Source organism: Piliocolobus tephrosceles, chromosome 10 (assembly GCF_002776525.5).
Source record: "Piliocolobus tephrosceles isolate RC106 chromosome 10, ASM277652v3, whole genome shotgun sequence".
Taxonomy (NCBI): domain Eukaryota; kingdom Metazoa; phylum Chordata; class Mammalia; order Primates; family Cercopithecidae; genus Piliocolobus; species Piliocolobus tephrosceles.
The window spans coordinates 104,597,807-104,614,798 of record NC_045443.1 but is presented as its reverse complement, the minus strand read 5'-3'; the positions used below and the strand labels follow the sequence as shown (position 1 = coordinate 104,614,798).

Genomic DNA, 16,992 nt, shown 5'->3' with positions numbered 1-16,992 from the left:
CCCGAGCTCGGGCTGTCCTCCTAAGGAGGACAGCCTGGAGGAGCAAAGGTACATCTTACGTGGTGGCAGACAAGAGGTCGTGTGTAGGGGAACTGCTCTTTAAAAAACCATTAGACCTCGTGAGACTTATTCATTGTCATGAGAACAGCACAGGCAAAACCTGCCCCCATGATTCAGTTACCTCCCACTGGATCCCTCCCATGACATGGGGAGATTATGGGAGCTACAATTCAAAATGAGATTTGGGTTGGGACACAGCCAAACCATATCAAGTGCTAAATAGCAATTTGATAAAGGAAGTCTACAAAAAAACACAGAATCATACTTAAAGGTGAAACATTGAATGCTTTCTACCCAAGATAGGAAAAAACAAGGATATTTGCGTTTATAGCTTACTTGAAGTCTAACCGGTGCAGTCATGGAAGGCAGAGTGTGCATTATTAGCTTACACCTCACACTCCATCCCTGTATTCTTTATCATAGCATTTTTTCCCCTAATAGTTATGTATTAATTTACCTCTGTATTGCCACTCATTTTCAATAAGCTCCAGGAGAGGAGCTTCTAGCGTAGTATCTGTCATATAATTAGAATTACAATAAATATTTAGTGTATTCATGAATACATTTAATGTTTAGGAAACTTTCTTTTCCCTAGATTTTCATTTTTCTTGTGGAGAGATGTTCACTAATTTATCCCCAGGGAAGGAAAAGTGGATGATCTCATTGGTGAGTTTAGGAGAAGCAGCTGGGCTAGTTTAGCTCAGACGGTTCCTTTTCTTTCAGTTGTAGAGAGCACACATTGTATTCTCCTCTTCTATGTAATACGTTTTATAGGGAAAAACAACACTGCAGGGAGGTGCTGCTTATGATTGAGTAGGTAAATCTGTTTGATTCAGCAGTGAAATAGTATTAGCAAGTTTACCTGTCCTGAATTCTACAATTTTCTACAATTCAGCTTTGCTGATAATATGGCTGATATTTTTATCTTTAGCCCCCTGGCTTACGTGACTGAACTCAAGAAGGAAAAGGGGCAGAAGGTGTTATTTATTGACTCATCTCAATATTTACTACCTAAGATTTAAAATAATATTTTTCAAAAAATATTATTAAATCGTACTAGGCACATTGGCTGTCGTCTGTAATCACAGCACGTTGGGAGGCTGAGGCAGGAGGATCTCTTCAGGCCAGGATTTTCAGACTAGCTTGGGCAATATAGTGAGACCCTGTCTTTACAAAAAAAAATTAAGTTAGCTGGGTGTGGTGGTGCATGCCTGTAGTCCTTGCTACTCGGGAGGTTGAGGTGGGAGAACTGCTCAAGTCCAGGAGTCTGAGGTTGCAATGAGCTATGATTGCACCATTGCATTCCAACTTGGGCAACAGAGTGGGACCCTAACTCATTAAAAAAAAGAAGAAGAAAAGAAAAAGAATTGCTGTCATTCATTGAGGGCTTGCTATGCACTGTGCTCTGTTCTAAACACTTTATGTGCATTATGTTATTTAATTCTTTAGCAGCCCAATAATATAGTTAATGTTTTCACTTTACTGTAGCATATACTTACATAGGGTTTATTATGTGTCAGGCACTGCCTCTGCACCTTACTTATTCTACCCATTTTATAGACTAGGAAATAGGCATGGAGAGTTTAGCAGCTTGCCTCAGTAGTTGAGCCAGTCTTTGAACTTAGGAAATCTAACTTACTAGATCCTGTGTTTTTAAACTATTCTATACTACCTCACTATAAAACAAATAAATAGAATGCTTTTCTATTGTCATCTTAATTTTATTTTTAAATGTCAAAAATAGCAAGTTTGTACTAACAACTCTGAGCAATGCTGCAGAATGTAAAAGTTATTTCCACGCTCAAATTTTATTCCTGAAAGTCAACAGCCCTTAATTTCTTGATGCGCACTCTTCGGGACTTTTAAGAACGGAAAAAATTTTTAATGAGATACTAGTTTTTTCCTAGTAGTTTAACAGGCATTTAAAAATAATTACTGGCTGGGCATGGTGGCTCACGCCTGTAATTCCAGCACTTTGGGAGGCCGAGGTAGACGGAGGTCAGGAGTTTGAAACCAGCCTGGCCAATATGGTGAAATGCCATCTCTACTGAAAATATAAAAATTAGCTAGTTGTGGTGGTGTGTGCCTTTAATCCCAGCTACTCAGGAGGCTGAGGCAGGATAATCGCTTGAACCTGGGAGGTGGAGGTTGCAGTGAGCCGAGATCATGCCACTGCACTTGCTTGCACCTGGGTGACAAAGTGAGACGTCGTCTTAAAAAAACAAACAAAAAAAACAACGATTACTAATACATATTATTGGCAAGTGTGTTGTGGAGATCAAGCACTTAGGTGCACTGCTGATGGGAATATAAATTTGTACAGTCTTTCGGGTACCTAATTTGACAGCCTATCAGAATTTTGAATGTGCTTGTCTTTGATCCATCAGTTGTTTTCCAAGGGATTATTTCTAGGAAAAAATTGGATAAATACCCTAAAATTTGTAAGATGTATGCATAAAGGTAAAGATATATACTGTAAAGTTTATAATAGCAATTTTTTTTTTTTTTTTTTTTTTTTTTTTTTTTTTTTTTGAGATGGAGCCTCGCTCCTGTCGCTCAGGTTGGAGTGCAGTGGCACAATCTCACCTCACTGCAACCTCCACCTCCCGGTTCAAGTGGTTCTACTTCCTCAGCCTGCCAAGTAGCTGGGAGATTACAGGCATGTGCCACCACACCCAGCTGATGTTTTTATTTTTAGTAGAGATGGGGTTTCACCATGTTGGCCAGACTGGTCTTGAACTCCTGACCTCAGGTGATCCACCCACCTCAGCCTCCCAAAGTGCTAGGATTACAGTTTTGAGCCACCGCACCCAGCCTAGAATAGCAGTTTTTTTTAACCCACCATTGGAACAGCCCTTGTCTCATCTGGAGGTGTTTGGTGAATTATAGTATGTTACCATATAGGCAGTTAAATAATGGTAGAATTTTTTCTTTATGAGATAAATCAGAATAGACTTAGAATTTAAAAAAAAAAATTATCCTTAAGAAAAATCAACTAATTCCTTTAAGTCACAGTTTCCTCATTTAAAATCAGTGTAAAGAGATGTACAGAACTTACTAACATAGCTCCTGATAATAAGTAACTGCTATTATTATTACCATCTCCAAATTTTTCAGTTAACATTGTTTTAGTAATCAGAAAGAAAATATTTGCACACACACACACTCACACACGACCTCAGCCAGGCAGCTTATACCATATCAACTATCAAAGGTTTGCCAAAGATCAGGTCTTAGACTCAACAGACATAAATTCAGGTGGTCTGGCTCTCTGTGAACTCTGGCAAGTCCCTAAGTTTTAAAAATAAACCAAAATGGAAATACTAACCAAAGTGCCAAACTCTTGAGTGTTGTTTTGAGGCTCGAATGAAATAATGTAAGTATGAGTAATTTGAAAAAGTAAAGTGTTCTACAAACACATTTAGTGTAAGAGCTGGTTTTAAGCATATTGCTTTGCCAGATTGTCTGTTGCCAAGCATAAAGCCTGGAATCTAATGGGTTATGCATTTGTTACTTACGTATTTTTTAATTGATAAATTGTTTACTTTTTCCTGCATATTCAAAGTTTAATTTATGTATAATCCTTTGATATGTAGATTTTCAGCTTTTTCACTTTTTGTTATGATAGAAAAAATAACTATTAGAATTGGTGTACATTGTTCCCCTTTCTCTTACTTTAGGAATGGAACATTACTAAACTTTCAATTGAGTATGATTCTGAGCCCTTTGGAAAGGAACGAGATGCAGCTATTAAGAAACTGGCAACTGAAGCTGGAGTAGAAGTCATTGTAAGAATTTCACATACATTGTATGACCTAGACAAGTGAGTTCTTTTTTTTTTTTTTTTTACTGTGAGAAAATGCATATAACATAATATTTACCATCTTAACCATTTTTAAGTATATAGTTCGTTGGTATTAACTACATAGATACGTTTTTAACTGAGGTTTATAAAGTAGAAATGATAGCGTGTACTTCATAGAGTTTTGGGAGAATTAAGTGAACATATGTCAAATCCTTAGCATTTTATTTAGCCGCTATTGACCCAATGACAGGTCTCAGCATTTCAATTTCAAAACTATTACGGATTAAGACTATTACAGAATTTTCCTTGACTACTCTTAACTCAGCCTCCTGTGGTCTTGCCTTTCTGGACTCTTAGCATTATCAATTTTATAGTTATACTTAGTATAAATTGCCTTGACATATTTTGTATGCTTGTTTAATGTTATCTTATTTCATGTATACCTATCTTGTCTATCTGGATTTTAAATCCAGATGCAAATTGGGTGTAATATAACATTGCATAGCTGTAGTCCTCTGAACAATGGCATAATAGAATATTTTTCAAAGTGTATTTCTTCAGACACCAGTCCTTGGTGATGCTTTGTCCCACAGAAATTCTGTGGTCGAACTTAAATTTAGGGAGTATTGTATACTATGAGTCTTAGAGGTCTATAAAACTTGTTAACTTTTTAAACTTTTGGCATACCATTGTCCTTTTAAGTACTGAAATCTTATAATTTATTTACCTTTTAAACATTTTACTTTTTTAGTAATTTTTATATTTTATCAAGTTACTAAAACAAATTCTGTAACATGACAAACTAGTTGATTTGATTTCACATTTTAAATGTATCAAAAAATCATGATTTGATTCAGACAAAGGTCTTACTTGATGCTAAGCTAGAATTCATGTACCTTTTAGTAATAATCTTGCCTTAGAGCTCACCAATTTGCTTAACTTTAGGGAGCTCATAGCAAGGAGGGGGCAAAACAGGATAAAAGCAGTTGCTTCTAGGTAGGAGACTCAGTGTTATGCATAAAATTAAGTGTTTAGGCCAGGCGTGATGACTCATGCCTGTAATCCCAGCACTTTGGGAGGCCGAGGCAGGTGGATCACGAGGTCAGGAGTTCAAGACCAGCCTGGCCAAAATGGTGAAACCCCGTCTCTACTAAAAATACAAAAATTATCTGGGCGTGGTGGCAGGCGCCTGTAATCCCAGCTATTTGGGAGGCTGAGGTAGGAGAATCACTTGAACCCAGGAAGCAGAGGTTGCAGTGAGCCAAGATAGTGTCACTGCATTCCGGCCTGGGCAACAGAGCAAGACTCCATCTCAAAAAAATAAGTGTTTATTGGATTGAGTGTGAATATTTACTATATGTAATCTATCATATTAAAATGTAACATATAGAAAATGTTTTGTCCAAAGATTCTCATTTTGTTACTGTTGTGTAGTTAACAGTGTCCTCAGTAGTAGTATTGTAGTATCATTACATTCAGCAAAATTCATTGCAACCCTATGAATAAGTAGGGAACTTGTGCAGGGAAACTCCCCCTTTTAAATACTATCAGATCTTGTGAGACTTACTATCATGAGAACAGCATGGGAAAGACCTGCTCCCATGATTCAGTTACCTCCCACAAGATCCCTCCCACGACATGTGGGAATTGTGGGCGTTACAACTCAAGATGAGATTTTGGTGGGGGCACAGCCAAACCCTATCAGGAATGTAGGTCCAAGAATACAAAGTAGAAGTTACGTAAGATGAACAACACTAGAGGTCTAGTGTACAGAGTAAGGATTTTAGTTAATAAAATTGTCTTTTATTTGGAATTTTTATCAAATAAGTAGATTTTAGCTGCTTTTGTCACACATACAAAAAAGTAACTATCTGAGATTATAAATATGTTAATCTGCTTCACTATAGTAACCATTTTACTGCCTACGTGTATCCCATAATGTGTTGTAAACTCACATATATACAATAAAATTTATTTTTCCTAAATGAGACCCGCTGATTACTCTTTCATATAATTATCAACCTGGTTTAGTTTTTATTGATGATTGAGATTCTTTGAGCTGGGCCATAACATGTTTTTCATATGTCTCTGTGTATTAACTTTTTGTAATTACCTTTAGACTAATTTACCCACTTACTTGTTTTTTCCTCTCATAAGTTCTTAATATTCTGTGTCTTAAAGGTGTTAATATTTGTGTAGTGTGTATATTTGATACCTAGAGGATGTCTAGAAGCTCAAGAGAATGATTTTTGGACTCATTAATTATTTTGAACACATTTCTTGGTCATTATAACAAGCTAACATTCTTCTCAAAGACTTCAGTGGTTAATTTTATTTTCTGCTTTTTAAGCCTTTTGAGAGCTTGTTAGCCAAAATTTATTGTCTTTTTTTATACTAACTACATTTTACTAACTCTTGTTATAGGATCATAGAACTCAATGGTGGACAACCGCCTCTGACTTATAAAAGATTCCAGACTCTCATCAGCAAAATGGAACCACTGGAGATACCAGTAGAAACAATTACTTCAGAAGTGATAGAAAAGTGCACAACTCCTTTGTCTGATGACCATGATGAGAAATATGGAGTCCCTTCACTGGAAGAGCTAGGTGAGTGTAAACTGTAATCAGTGTGAGGCTTAAAAGTTAATCAGAAATTACTCAGAAAATTTCCCTTTTAATTTTGCCATGTAAAGTATTTTGCATTAGGAGAGAAAGAAAGGGCAGGGGGAGAAGAAAAAGAACCCTTTAAGAAGTGATATGTTTATCATTTATATGTTCTATAAATATGTGATCTATTGTTATCACCTTAAGATGTGCAGACTAAAAAATTGAAACCATGTCAAACCATGTTATATCCTCTGTAGGTGAGGGCTTATTTAGGCCCTCAGTTCATTTTTATGGTACTCTCTCAATTTTTCTTCTAAGTAATTTGTTCTCCCAGTTATTGGGGTTAAATAAAAATTACTTTAGTTTCAGAAGATTTCTGCAAAGTAATTTGTTCTCCCAGTTATTGGGGTTAAATAAAAATTACTTTAGTTTCAGAAGAATTATGTTTTTTTCTTTTCTTTCTTTTAGGTTTTGATACAGATGGCTTATCCTCTGCAGTGTGGCCAGGCGGAGAAACTGAAGCACTTACTCGTTTGGAAAGGCATTTGGAAAGAAAAGTATGATAACGTAGATTATATAGCTATGCTTATATTTCCAAACTGTCATTTAAAAAATAATTTTTCTCTCTTTTGAAAATAACAAATAGATTGTTGGAAGGAGAGGATTAAGGGAAATGATTAAAATAGCACAAACCTAATTGTTTGAAAATTAACTACCATCTCCTCATTTAAATGCTCTTTCTCCTTCTCTCCCAATTATTTCCCCTTTAGCTACTACCGCACTACCTCTTCTGTTCTTTCTACGTAAGCTAGTATTTAGTGGCCATAATTTCGAAACTAGAATAGAATTATATTTCACCTTTACCTTTGTGTTAAAGAGACAGGTTAAAAGCCAGGCATGGTGGCTTACCTCTGTAATCCCAGAGTTTTGGGAGGCTGAGGCAGGCGGATCACTTGGGGTCAGGAGTTTGAGACCAGCCTGGCCAATATGGTGAAATCCCATCCCTACTAAAAATACAAAAATTAGCGGGGTGTGGCGTGGTGGCACATGCCTGTAGTCCCAGCTACTCAAGAGGCTGAGGCAGGAGAATCCACCCAGGAGCTGGAGGTTGCAGTGAGCCGAGATTGCGCCACTGCAGTCCAGCCTGGATGACAAAGCGAGACTCTGTCTTAGAGAAAAAAAAAGAGAGAGAGAGAGAGAGATTGAAGGTGCTATCAGCTTTCGGTTGGAAATTTGAAGGTAGTTTATTTCACATGAGTATGTGCTGCACAAGGATGACTGAAACAAAAGAATGCTCACTTTTTATCCTGTCTTATTTTCTATTAAAACATGTAATTTGTGGCTAGGATAAGATTTTATTTTCCAAGAACTATGTAACTTTTTTTAAAAAAATCTCCATCTGAGCGTCCTTTTAAAATGAAAAAGACAATGAGTTAATGTAATTTTCTGTCTGTGTTTTCAGGCATGGGTGGCAAATTTTGAAAGACCTCGAATGAATGCAAATTCTCTGCTTGCAAGTCCTACTGGACTTAGTCCTTATCTCCGATTTGGTTGTTTGTCATGTCGACTGTTTTACTTCAAACTAACAGATCTCTACAAAAAGGTATTCTCTAAAATTGGAGCTTATTGTTTAATACTTTAAAAAAACATTCTGATAATACTTCTTTGCTTTTTAACCATAGGTAAAGAAGAACAGTTCCCCTCCCCTTTCCCTTTATGGGCAACTATTATGGCGTGAATTTTTCTATACAGCAGCAACAAATAATCCACGCTTTGATAAAATGGAAGGAAACCCTATCTGTGTTCAGATTCCTTGGGATAAAAATCCTGAGGCTTTAGCCAAATGGGCAGAAGGCCGGACAGGCTTCCCATGGATTGATGCCATCATGACACAGCTTCGTCAGGAGGGTTGGATCCATCATCTAGCCAGGCATGCAGTTGCTTGCTTCCTGACACGAGGGGACCTGTGGATTAGTTGGGAAGAAGGAATGAAGGTAAGTGTTCTAACTGATGTAGCATGCCTTATTTTGAAGGAATCCTTACCTTAATAAAACAAATCCTAGAAGTTGTCTGTTACGTAGATTGATTTATAATGTAGTTTTTCAGTGGATAAAATATTTAATTCCCCAAATATGGGCACACTTTCAGAGCGAAAGATGGTATAATCCGACAAGCAAAAAGGTGAAAACTGGTTAAATTGATTAACCTAAAGTCATTTTAACGGTTAAACCAGTCTAGCCACTAAGAGAACTGTAAAATTTAACACTGAATTTGTTGATAGATATAGGTGATGTTTTTGTCACCAAAGAATTCACTCGAGTTCCTACAGATAGTGAATTCATATTATAAATTTTAAAACAGGGCTGGGCACAATGGCTCACGCCTGTAATCCCAGCACTTTGGGAGGCCAAGGCAGGTGGATCACGAGGTCAGGAGATCGAGGCCATCCTGCCTAACACAGTGAAACCCCATCTCTACTAAAAATACAAAAAAAATTAGCTGGGCGTGGTGGCAGGCGCCTGTAGTCTCAGCTACTCGGGAGGCTGAGGCAGGAGAATGGCGTGAACCCGAGAGGCGGAGCTTGCAGTGGGCCGAGATCACGCCACTGTACTCCAGCATGGGCGACAGAGCAAGACTCAGTCTCAAACAAAAAAAATAAAATACATTTTAAAATATAAATCATTTCACCTCACTTCAACTTCACAACTTTTTAGTAATACTTCTATTATGTAAAAAGAAGCATACTACATTTTGTGACATCATCTTGTGGGTTACATGTAATAAGACTTACATACTTTTTTTTTTTTTTTTGAGATGGAGTCTCGCTCTGTAGCCCTGGCTGGGGTGCAATGGCATGATCTCGGCTCACTGCAACCTATGCCTCCCAGGTTCAAGCGATTCTCCTGCCTCAACCTCCCAAGTAGCTGGGATTACAGATGCCCACCACTGTGCCCCGCTAATTTTGTATTTTTAGTAGAGACAGGGTTTTGCCACATTGCCAGGGCTTGTCTTGAACTCCTGACCTCAAATGATCCCCTTGCCTCAGCCTTCCAAAGTGCTGGGATTACAGGCATGAGCCACCGTGCCCGGCCATTGTATACATTTTTTACGTTTCTGGCAATATCATACATTTGCCCCATCCAAGGACCATTTCTGAGCCTGTGTATGTGTGTGTGTGTTTTTTAATTTCTTACATTTCCTAGTACACAGTTGTATATACAAAGACAATATATAACATACTTAATGAATATATATAAAAATCATTTATTTTAATTATATTTTCTTTCTGATCAAGGAATTCAAAATTAAACTATGCAATGCTAGTATATATTTTTACATGATTTTATATTTGAGTATGCTTCCTTTATTTAGGCTAGTATACTAAGCTAAGTTTTTGTTGGTGTTTTATGTAATAACATTTTTGCTTTCTTGAAAGTGGTTTACTGCTTTTCCTGTGTCTACTAATAATATCCTTTTAAATCAGTGATTGGAATTTTTTTTTTACTTCCATTCTCCCAGTAGCACTGCAGAGGTTGGAAAAGTAAATTCTCTTCAGAAGCATACTATATTACCACTATGTTTCTTTCCCTGGAAGAGCTCATTATAGAACAGAATATAGACAGGGAAGCTAACTTTGGAATGTTTAATTTTACAATTCTGTGCTAGATTTTCTTTGCCTTGACTTTGGATCTACTGTGACCTTGAAAATGCTTGCTTTGCGAATTATGTGTGTGCAAACTAATTGGTTACTGTTACTTCTGAAGGTATTTGAAGAATTATTGCTTGATGCAGATTGGAGCATAAATGCTGGAAGCTGGATGTGGCTGTCTTGTAGTTCCTTTTTTCAGCAGTTTTTTCACTGCTATTGCCCTGTTGGGTTTGGTAGGAGAACAGATCCCAATGGAGACTATATCAGGTAAATCAAGGGTGATTACTACTCAGTTTGGAATAGTTAATTGAAGAAGAGCTTTTCATGGTTAATCAATGCTTAAAGTATTCCCCACTCATGATGGGCAGCAGAGATGAGAAGGGCAAACAGATCATTTAAATGGTATTGATTTGATTTTGGTCTCTCATAGCTAGTAGTTGTTATAGTTTGCTTAGAGTGCATTTTATTAGTAATCTTTCTTTTTTCTGCCAAAGGCGTTATTTGCCTGTCCTAAGAGGCTTCCCTGCAAAATATATCTATGATCCCTGGAATGCACCAGAAGGTATCCAAAAGGTAGCCAAATGTTTGATAGGAATTAATTATCCTAAACCAATGGTGAACCATGCTGAGGCAAGCCGTTTGAATATTGAAAGGATGAAACAGATCTATCAGCAGCTTTCACGATATAGAGGACTAGGTATGTTCATAACTGTCTTTGTTTCTTTGGCAGCTGTTTATGTACCTATCTTTGAATTTTATCTTGATCATAATTTAAAAGAAAATTCTTTTGTCCTTTAGGTCTTCTAGCATCAGTACCTTCTAATCCTAATGGGAATGGAGGCTTCATGGGATATGCTGCAGAAAATATCCCAGGTTGTAGCAGCAGTGGAAGTAAGTGAAAAGGAAATTTCTGCACTTAGTCACATGAAGAGGTTATTAAACAAATATATTTGTTATTGATCCTCACTAACATTTTATAAAAATCTTTGAAATTAACTTAATAGATTCTTTGTATGCATGCATACATGTGCACTCAGACACATCTCTTCACTCCATTGATGACATTTTAGAGATGGAAAACATCATTCCGTATAATAGATGTTGGGTCAAGTTAAAGCTTTTACAAACTGAGGAGAGCAATTTTAAGGATAAAATGAAACTCAAATGTCATATTTTCAGAATGCTTATTATTTTTTACTCTTTAGATGTACAACAACTATAAGGTAATTAGTTAAGAAAGTCAGTGGCCCTGTGAACATGGCCAAAAGATTTATTGTACACATGCATAGAGCCCTCTAGTCTTTTTGAACATGAGTTTTTTCTTATAAAGTCTGTAGTATTTTTCTGTATAATACGAATTTAGTGACCATGTAAATTCTTATGTGTGATATTAATAATTTCAGGAACTCAGTATGTGTTGGAAATTTGAATCATCATATTATTTTTTTTGGCTTTGACCAAAAATAGCATGAAGCTCAGTAATTTGATTAAAAAATAGGACAGCATCAGTGAGAATGGTGATTATTAAAAAGTCAAGAAACAACAGATGCTGGTGAGGATGCAGAGAAAAAAGGAGGGTTGTACACTGTTGATGGGAATGTGAATTAGTTCAACCATTGTGGAAGACAGTGTGGTGATTCCTCAAAGATCTAGAAGCAGAGATGCCATTTGACCAAGCAATCCCATTACTGGGTATATACCCAAAGGAATATAAATCATTCTGTTATAAAGATACGTGCACACATCTGTTCATTGCAGCACTATTCACATTAGCAAAGACATGGAACCAACCTAAATGCCAGTCGACGATAGACTAGATAAAGAAAATGTGGTACATATGTACCACGAAATACTATGCAGCCATAAAAAGGAACAAAATAGTGTCCTTTGCAGGGACATGGATGGAGCTTGTAGCCATTATCCTCAGCAAACTAAGGCAGGAACAGAAAACCAAACACCTTCTGTTCTCACTTGTAAGTGGAAGTAGAATGATGAGAACACATGGATACATGCAGAGAATAACACATACTGGGGCCGGGTACAGTAGCTCACAGCTGTATTCCCAGCACTTTGGGAGGCCGAGGTGGGTGGATCACCTGAGGTCGGGAGTTCGAGACCAGCCCCTGACCTACATGGAGAAATCCCCGTCTCTACTAAAAAGACAAAATTGGCCAGGTGTGGTGACGCATGCCTGTAATCCCAGCTACTCGGGAGGCTGAGGCAGGAGAATCACTTGAACCCGGGAGGAGGAGGTTGCAGTGAGCTGAGATAGCGCCATCGCACTCCAGCCTGGGTAACAAGAGCAAAAATTCCATCTCAAAAACAAAAAACAACAACAAAAACAACCAAACACACGTGCTGGGGTCTGTTGGGGGAGCAGGGGCAGGGAGAGCATTAGGAAGCATAGCTAATATATGCTGGTCTTAATACCTAGGTAATGGGTTAATCTGTGCAGCAAACCACCATGGCACATGTTTTGCCTATGTAACAAACCTGCACATCCTGCACATGTACCCCAGAACTTAAAATAAAAATTGAAGGGAAAAAAAAGAAATCTCTACGTATGATAAAAGAGCATAAAATTATATAAACACATTGTATCAGTGTCAATACCTGGTTATATTGTTGTAAAGTCAGATGTTCTAAGTTGATATTAAGAATAAAACCTTTTAAAAATTGAACCTTTTTGAATTCAGAAATATCCTGCATCCTCATGAAAACGGCATGTATTTTATCCTCCAAGAATTAGTTTTGGGAGATGGGGACAAAAGCACTCACATTTTGACTGCCTACCTTGTGACCAGTAGATACTAAGGGATTTTGCTTACTTTCTCACAATAACCTGGGGAGGAAGTAGTGGGATCCTCATTTTATATTTGGGGAAATAATCCTAGAAAGATTAGGTAACTTAACTAAGATCCCACAGTTAGTAAGTAGTTGAGCCTAAGATTCAGATCCAAGTCTGACTAACTCCAAAGGTTGTACTTCTTCCTGCATCACTGGGCCTCCTCTGCAAATGGAATGCCATATGTGTTTACAAGAGAAAATATTTTATTGCTGGAATGTGATCTACCCAGCAGTCGACAGTTGCCAATGATGGCAGTATAATTGAGAAATGTTCCTTCTCAGGATCTCCTACAATTTGAATAAACTTCCACAAGATAATCATTTCAAAAGTTCTTTCAGATCTCTTGTTCACTTCACAGCCTGCCTTGTCAGCCCACATATGAGTGAGGGACAGAAGCTCTGTGAAACACTAAGATAACAGGAAGGTAGCAAAGAACTAGGAACCAAGGGCTGGGCTAATGCACGATGGCACAAACTGCTTCTTAGACCACTCAAACCTCTGTCCTTTATTTGGAATTATATTCAAAAGCTAATCATGGTAGCAGGTTAAATTGGGACAGTTTTGCTTTGCAGATGTATAAATGTAGGGTAGTGTATTATATAATAGAAGAATTAATAAATCTTGAAATTATTTTAATTGTGTAAATATTTGCCTATAACATAGTTTGTAGCCGGGTTCTTGGAGGCTTTCAAAAGACTTGAGACATGAAAAGCTAAGTAGAACTTAAGTCTAAATGGGGATGTGGAGGGAAAACAAAAACAAATGAAAAAGTGACAAATTGTAAGATGCTGCCTCCATGTGCAATATGAGAAAAGGGAGAGATTATTGAGAGCTGAAGGGACTAGAGAAATTTTCTTGAAAGGTGGCAGGATTGAGTAGCATTTGGGTAGCCAGATGAAGGAAAAAACATTTTAGACCTGGAGATGGGAAATTGTGAAAAGACACGACTTGGGCTATGCTATACATTTCTCCCCTCAGGTTTCTGCCCCATTTGAAAGGACTTAAATGCTTCTAAAGCATATTCTTTTATGCCATACACTTATCTTGTCTGTAGGCTTTTATAGTACCTTACAAGGCACATTAAAGGGCAAAATTCTTTGACTTTTCTTAGTTTTGTTTTGTTTTAATGACTGTGGAACATTCTTAATCTCTGCAACACAAATTGCATTTTTCTCTGCTCATCTTTGTATTTGTGTGTTTGTGCACATGTGCTCAGGAAAGGAATAAACTATATGTAGATATCTTAAAGTACTTCTATTCTTATAATAAAAGACTGTAATATGTTTACTACTGTAGCAATATGTTTTAGTTTTTATTTAACTTTTAGGGTTTTTTTTAATTGTAAAATATCAGTTTGTCGGCATTATTAGTCATGAGGGAAAAGCAGATTAAAACAACTGTGGGATAGTACTTCATACTCACTTAGGGTGAGCAACTGCCACTGATTGCCTGGCATTGAAGTTAATTAAAATGAAAGTAAGTACACAATCTTGTTCAGGCCATAAGGTGTTGACCTATCCACCTGCTCATGGATAGGTCCAGAATGCTCATATTTTTCCATAACCTGGACACACTGATGAAAATGTTTCCCTGAAACATACTTCTCTGTTCTAGCCAACCTATTCTCCTGTAATAGTGTTTGTTTTTAAAAGGGTTGATGTGATTGCTCAGTCTAGGTAACTGCCACATAGTCTGTGTCTTCTGCTTGTAGTGTGATTTGAATTGTTTAACTCATCGGGCAGGCCCTCATTCCCTTATCCTCAAGGAAATATGTTTGGAGGGGCTCTGTAGGAAAAGCGTGGGGAAAAGGGACAAGAGTCAAGGAAGGATGTCTCTCTCACTCTTGCCCCTGTGTTTCACCTCCATGGTCAAGTTTCAAATTGTCATCTAGTAAGGAAATGTTTCTTAGAAAATGATCATCAGTGATTTTGCCTTTGAACTGTCAACATTTCTGTGAGCCTAAATTTAAGTTTTCCTGATTTGAGCATGTGATTTTTGGTTCATAGGAAGATTGAGATTTAGTCTTAAAAGCATATAAATGACCTTAAGTACAAGCACTGAAAGTTGGATTTGTAGTCTTAATAATATATACATCTTGGATTTGATTTTAAGTATTTCTACTGTGTTTTAAATACTAACAGGTTGCTCTCAAGGGAGTGGTATTTTACACTATACTCATGGCGACAGTCAGCAAACTCAGCTGTTGAAGCAAGGTAAGAATGAAGCATTTGCGCATACTGATCTTTTTCCTTTTCCTGTCTTAAACATATATTTTTTAAATGTGCAGGAAGAAGCTCCATGGGTACTGGTCTCAGTGGTGGGAAACGTCCTAGTCAGGAAGAGGACACACAGAGTGTTGGTCCTAAAGTCCAGAGACAGAGCACTAATTAGGTAAATATTTTAGAGCTTTATTTCTTGCTTTAGATTAAGAGTATATAATTAATATAAATTAAGATAATTTCCAAAATGGAGTGAATCTCTATTTTCAAACCAGAAAATCTTGAGGCATTAACTTTTAAGCAATTTTTACAAAATCAGTTAATTTTTGGCCAAGAGACATGCATCTGTACTGGAGAAATTGTTGCACCAGTTTTATGGTCATCTGAATCAATGCTCTTTAAATTAGAGATGTTTATGATTTTGTGATCAAATTTTTTCTTAGAAAAAGACAACTTTTTTATTTCCTTACTATGTAACTGTGAGTCTGAAACAATTAAAGCGGCCTCTTTGTTTTAGTGGCATTAATATAATCTTTTTATGAACTTTCCCCCAAATCTTTGCCTCTTAAATGTTTATAAATTTCTTTTATCTGTTGTGATGCTTCTAAAATCTAAATTCTTTCCAATTTGGGAATAGGTTAAAATTTTTTTAAATGCTGGCCCTTATTGGAAGTATCAGAAAGCCTTGTCTGCATTCAATTTGATTGGATTTGGGATGTCATTTTGTGATTTAAATTAGTATGAAAAGCATTTATATGGTACATTTGCCAGTTTTTAAAAGCTTTTTGTTTCTTCAGTTATCTAATACTGTTTACGTTTTTTATTGCTTAATTTTTTTATGTCATCTAATTAGACTATAAGTATCTTGAAGATAAGATCAATAAACACTCATCACATTTTTGTCATTGAATTCTTTGCAATCAAGCTTTACCTAGTTTTTTTTCCCCCCTTAAATCACAGAAAACATTCAGGAGGAATACTGTTGCAGCTGAAATTGGTGGGGAGTTCAATACTTTTCAATTAAGTTATTTAAAAATATTCTTCATTGATGGAAAGCAGTTACATATTGAAATATGTTGTTTCTAATGACATTTCTGTGGTTTTTAACTTTTTAATGAATTTCACAGAGGACAAATGGTAATTTGTATATAAAGAACTTGGCAAGAGAATTTGCTTAATGTAAATATAGTCACAATTAGTATAGACCCATCAATATATTTTTGATAATTTTTCATGTATGGTAAAAGTTAAAATGACAAATTGATATTCTGATCTAAAACTCAAAGTTTTGAGAGTCAGTGGGAAAAAAGGAGGTTTTTAGACTTTCTTAAAAGACTTTGTTAAAATTTTAGGACAGAATTTTCTTGACGTTTGATCTAACTTTACACTCTTTGATAATAATGTTTTAGATAATGTGCATAATCTAAATTGGTATTGTAGTCTCTGTTAACACAGTGTATGTTTTAAACTTTGATGTGAACCTTTTTAGACCCAAACTTGTGGAAGTATCATGTGTTAAGTTCTCTTTGTCTCTGTTTCTTTGTTCATTTATTACTAACATGACCTTGTTATTAAAGTATATGCAAATATGAATCTTGTGTACTTGGTGGTTTTTTGTTTTTTTTTTCTTTTTTGGTAAGGGAGAGAGTATTGCTATATGATACATGGTTACAAATTACAAAGAGATTCTATAAACCACATCACCATTTTGAATGAAGTAACAGCTACCATATGTTAAAGTTAAACAGTATTTTTCAAAATTATATGCAAGAAAAATGTAAAACTAAAGGGATTTTTTTTCA

At 36.4% G+C, this 16,992-nt stretch overlaps 1 protein-coding gene across 2 annotated transcripts in view; it reads left to right on the top strand.

Moving 5' to 3' along the window:
• Positions 1-16,992, top strand: part of CRY1 (cryptochrome circadian regulator 1) — a 109,413-nt gene that overhangs the window by 88,936 nt on the left and 3,485 nt on the right. The window contains exons 3-13 of one of the 2 annotated variants that reach the window (XM_023195546.1): positions 3,741-3,883; positions 6,290-6,474; positions 6,943-7,031; positions 7,937-8,077; positions 8,157-8,468; positions 10,239-10,390; positions 10,618-10,820; positions 10,922-11,014; positions 15,113-15,184; positions 15,259-15,362; positions 16,151-16,783. In XM_023195546.1, the coding sequence (XP_023051314.1) occupies positions 3,741-3,883; positions 6,290-6,474; positions 6,943-7,031; positions 7,937-8,077; positions 8,157-8,468; positions 10,239-10,390; positions 10,618-10,820; positions 10,922-11,014; positions 15,113-15,184; positions 15,259-15,362 (1,494 nt within the window). In that variant the 3' untranslated portion in view covers positions 16,151-16,783. Of the gene's footprint in view, positions 1-3,740; positions 3,884-6,289; positions 6,475-6,942; positions 7,032-7,936; positions 8,078-8,156; positions 8,469-10,238; positions 10,391-10,617; positions 10,821-10,921; positions 11,015-15,112; positions 15,185-15,258; positions 15,363-16,150; positions 16,784-16,992 lie in introns of those variants that run through there. The other variant, XM_023195632.1, reaches the window with a different exon arrangement.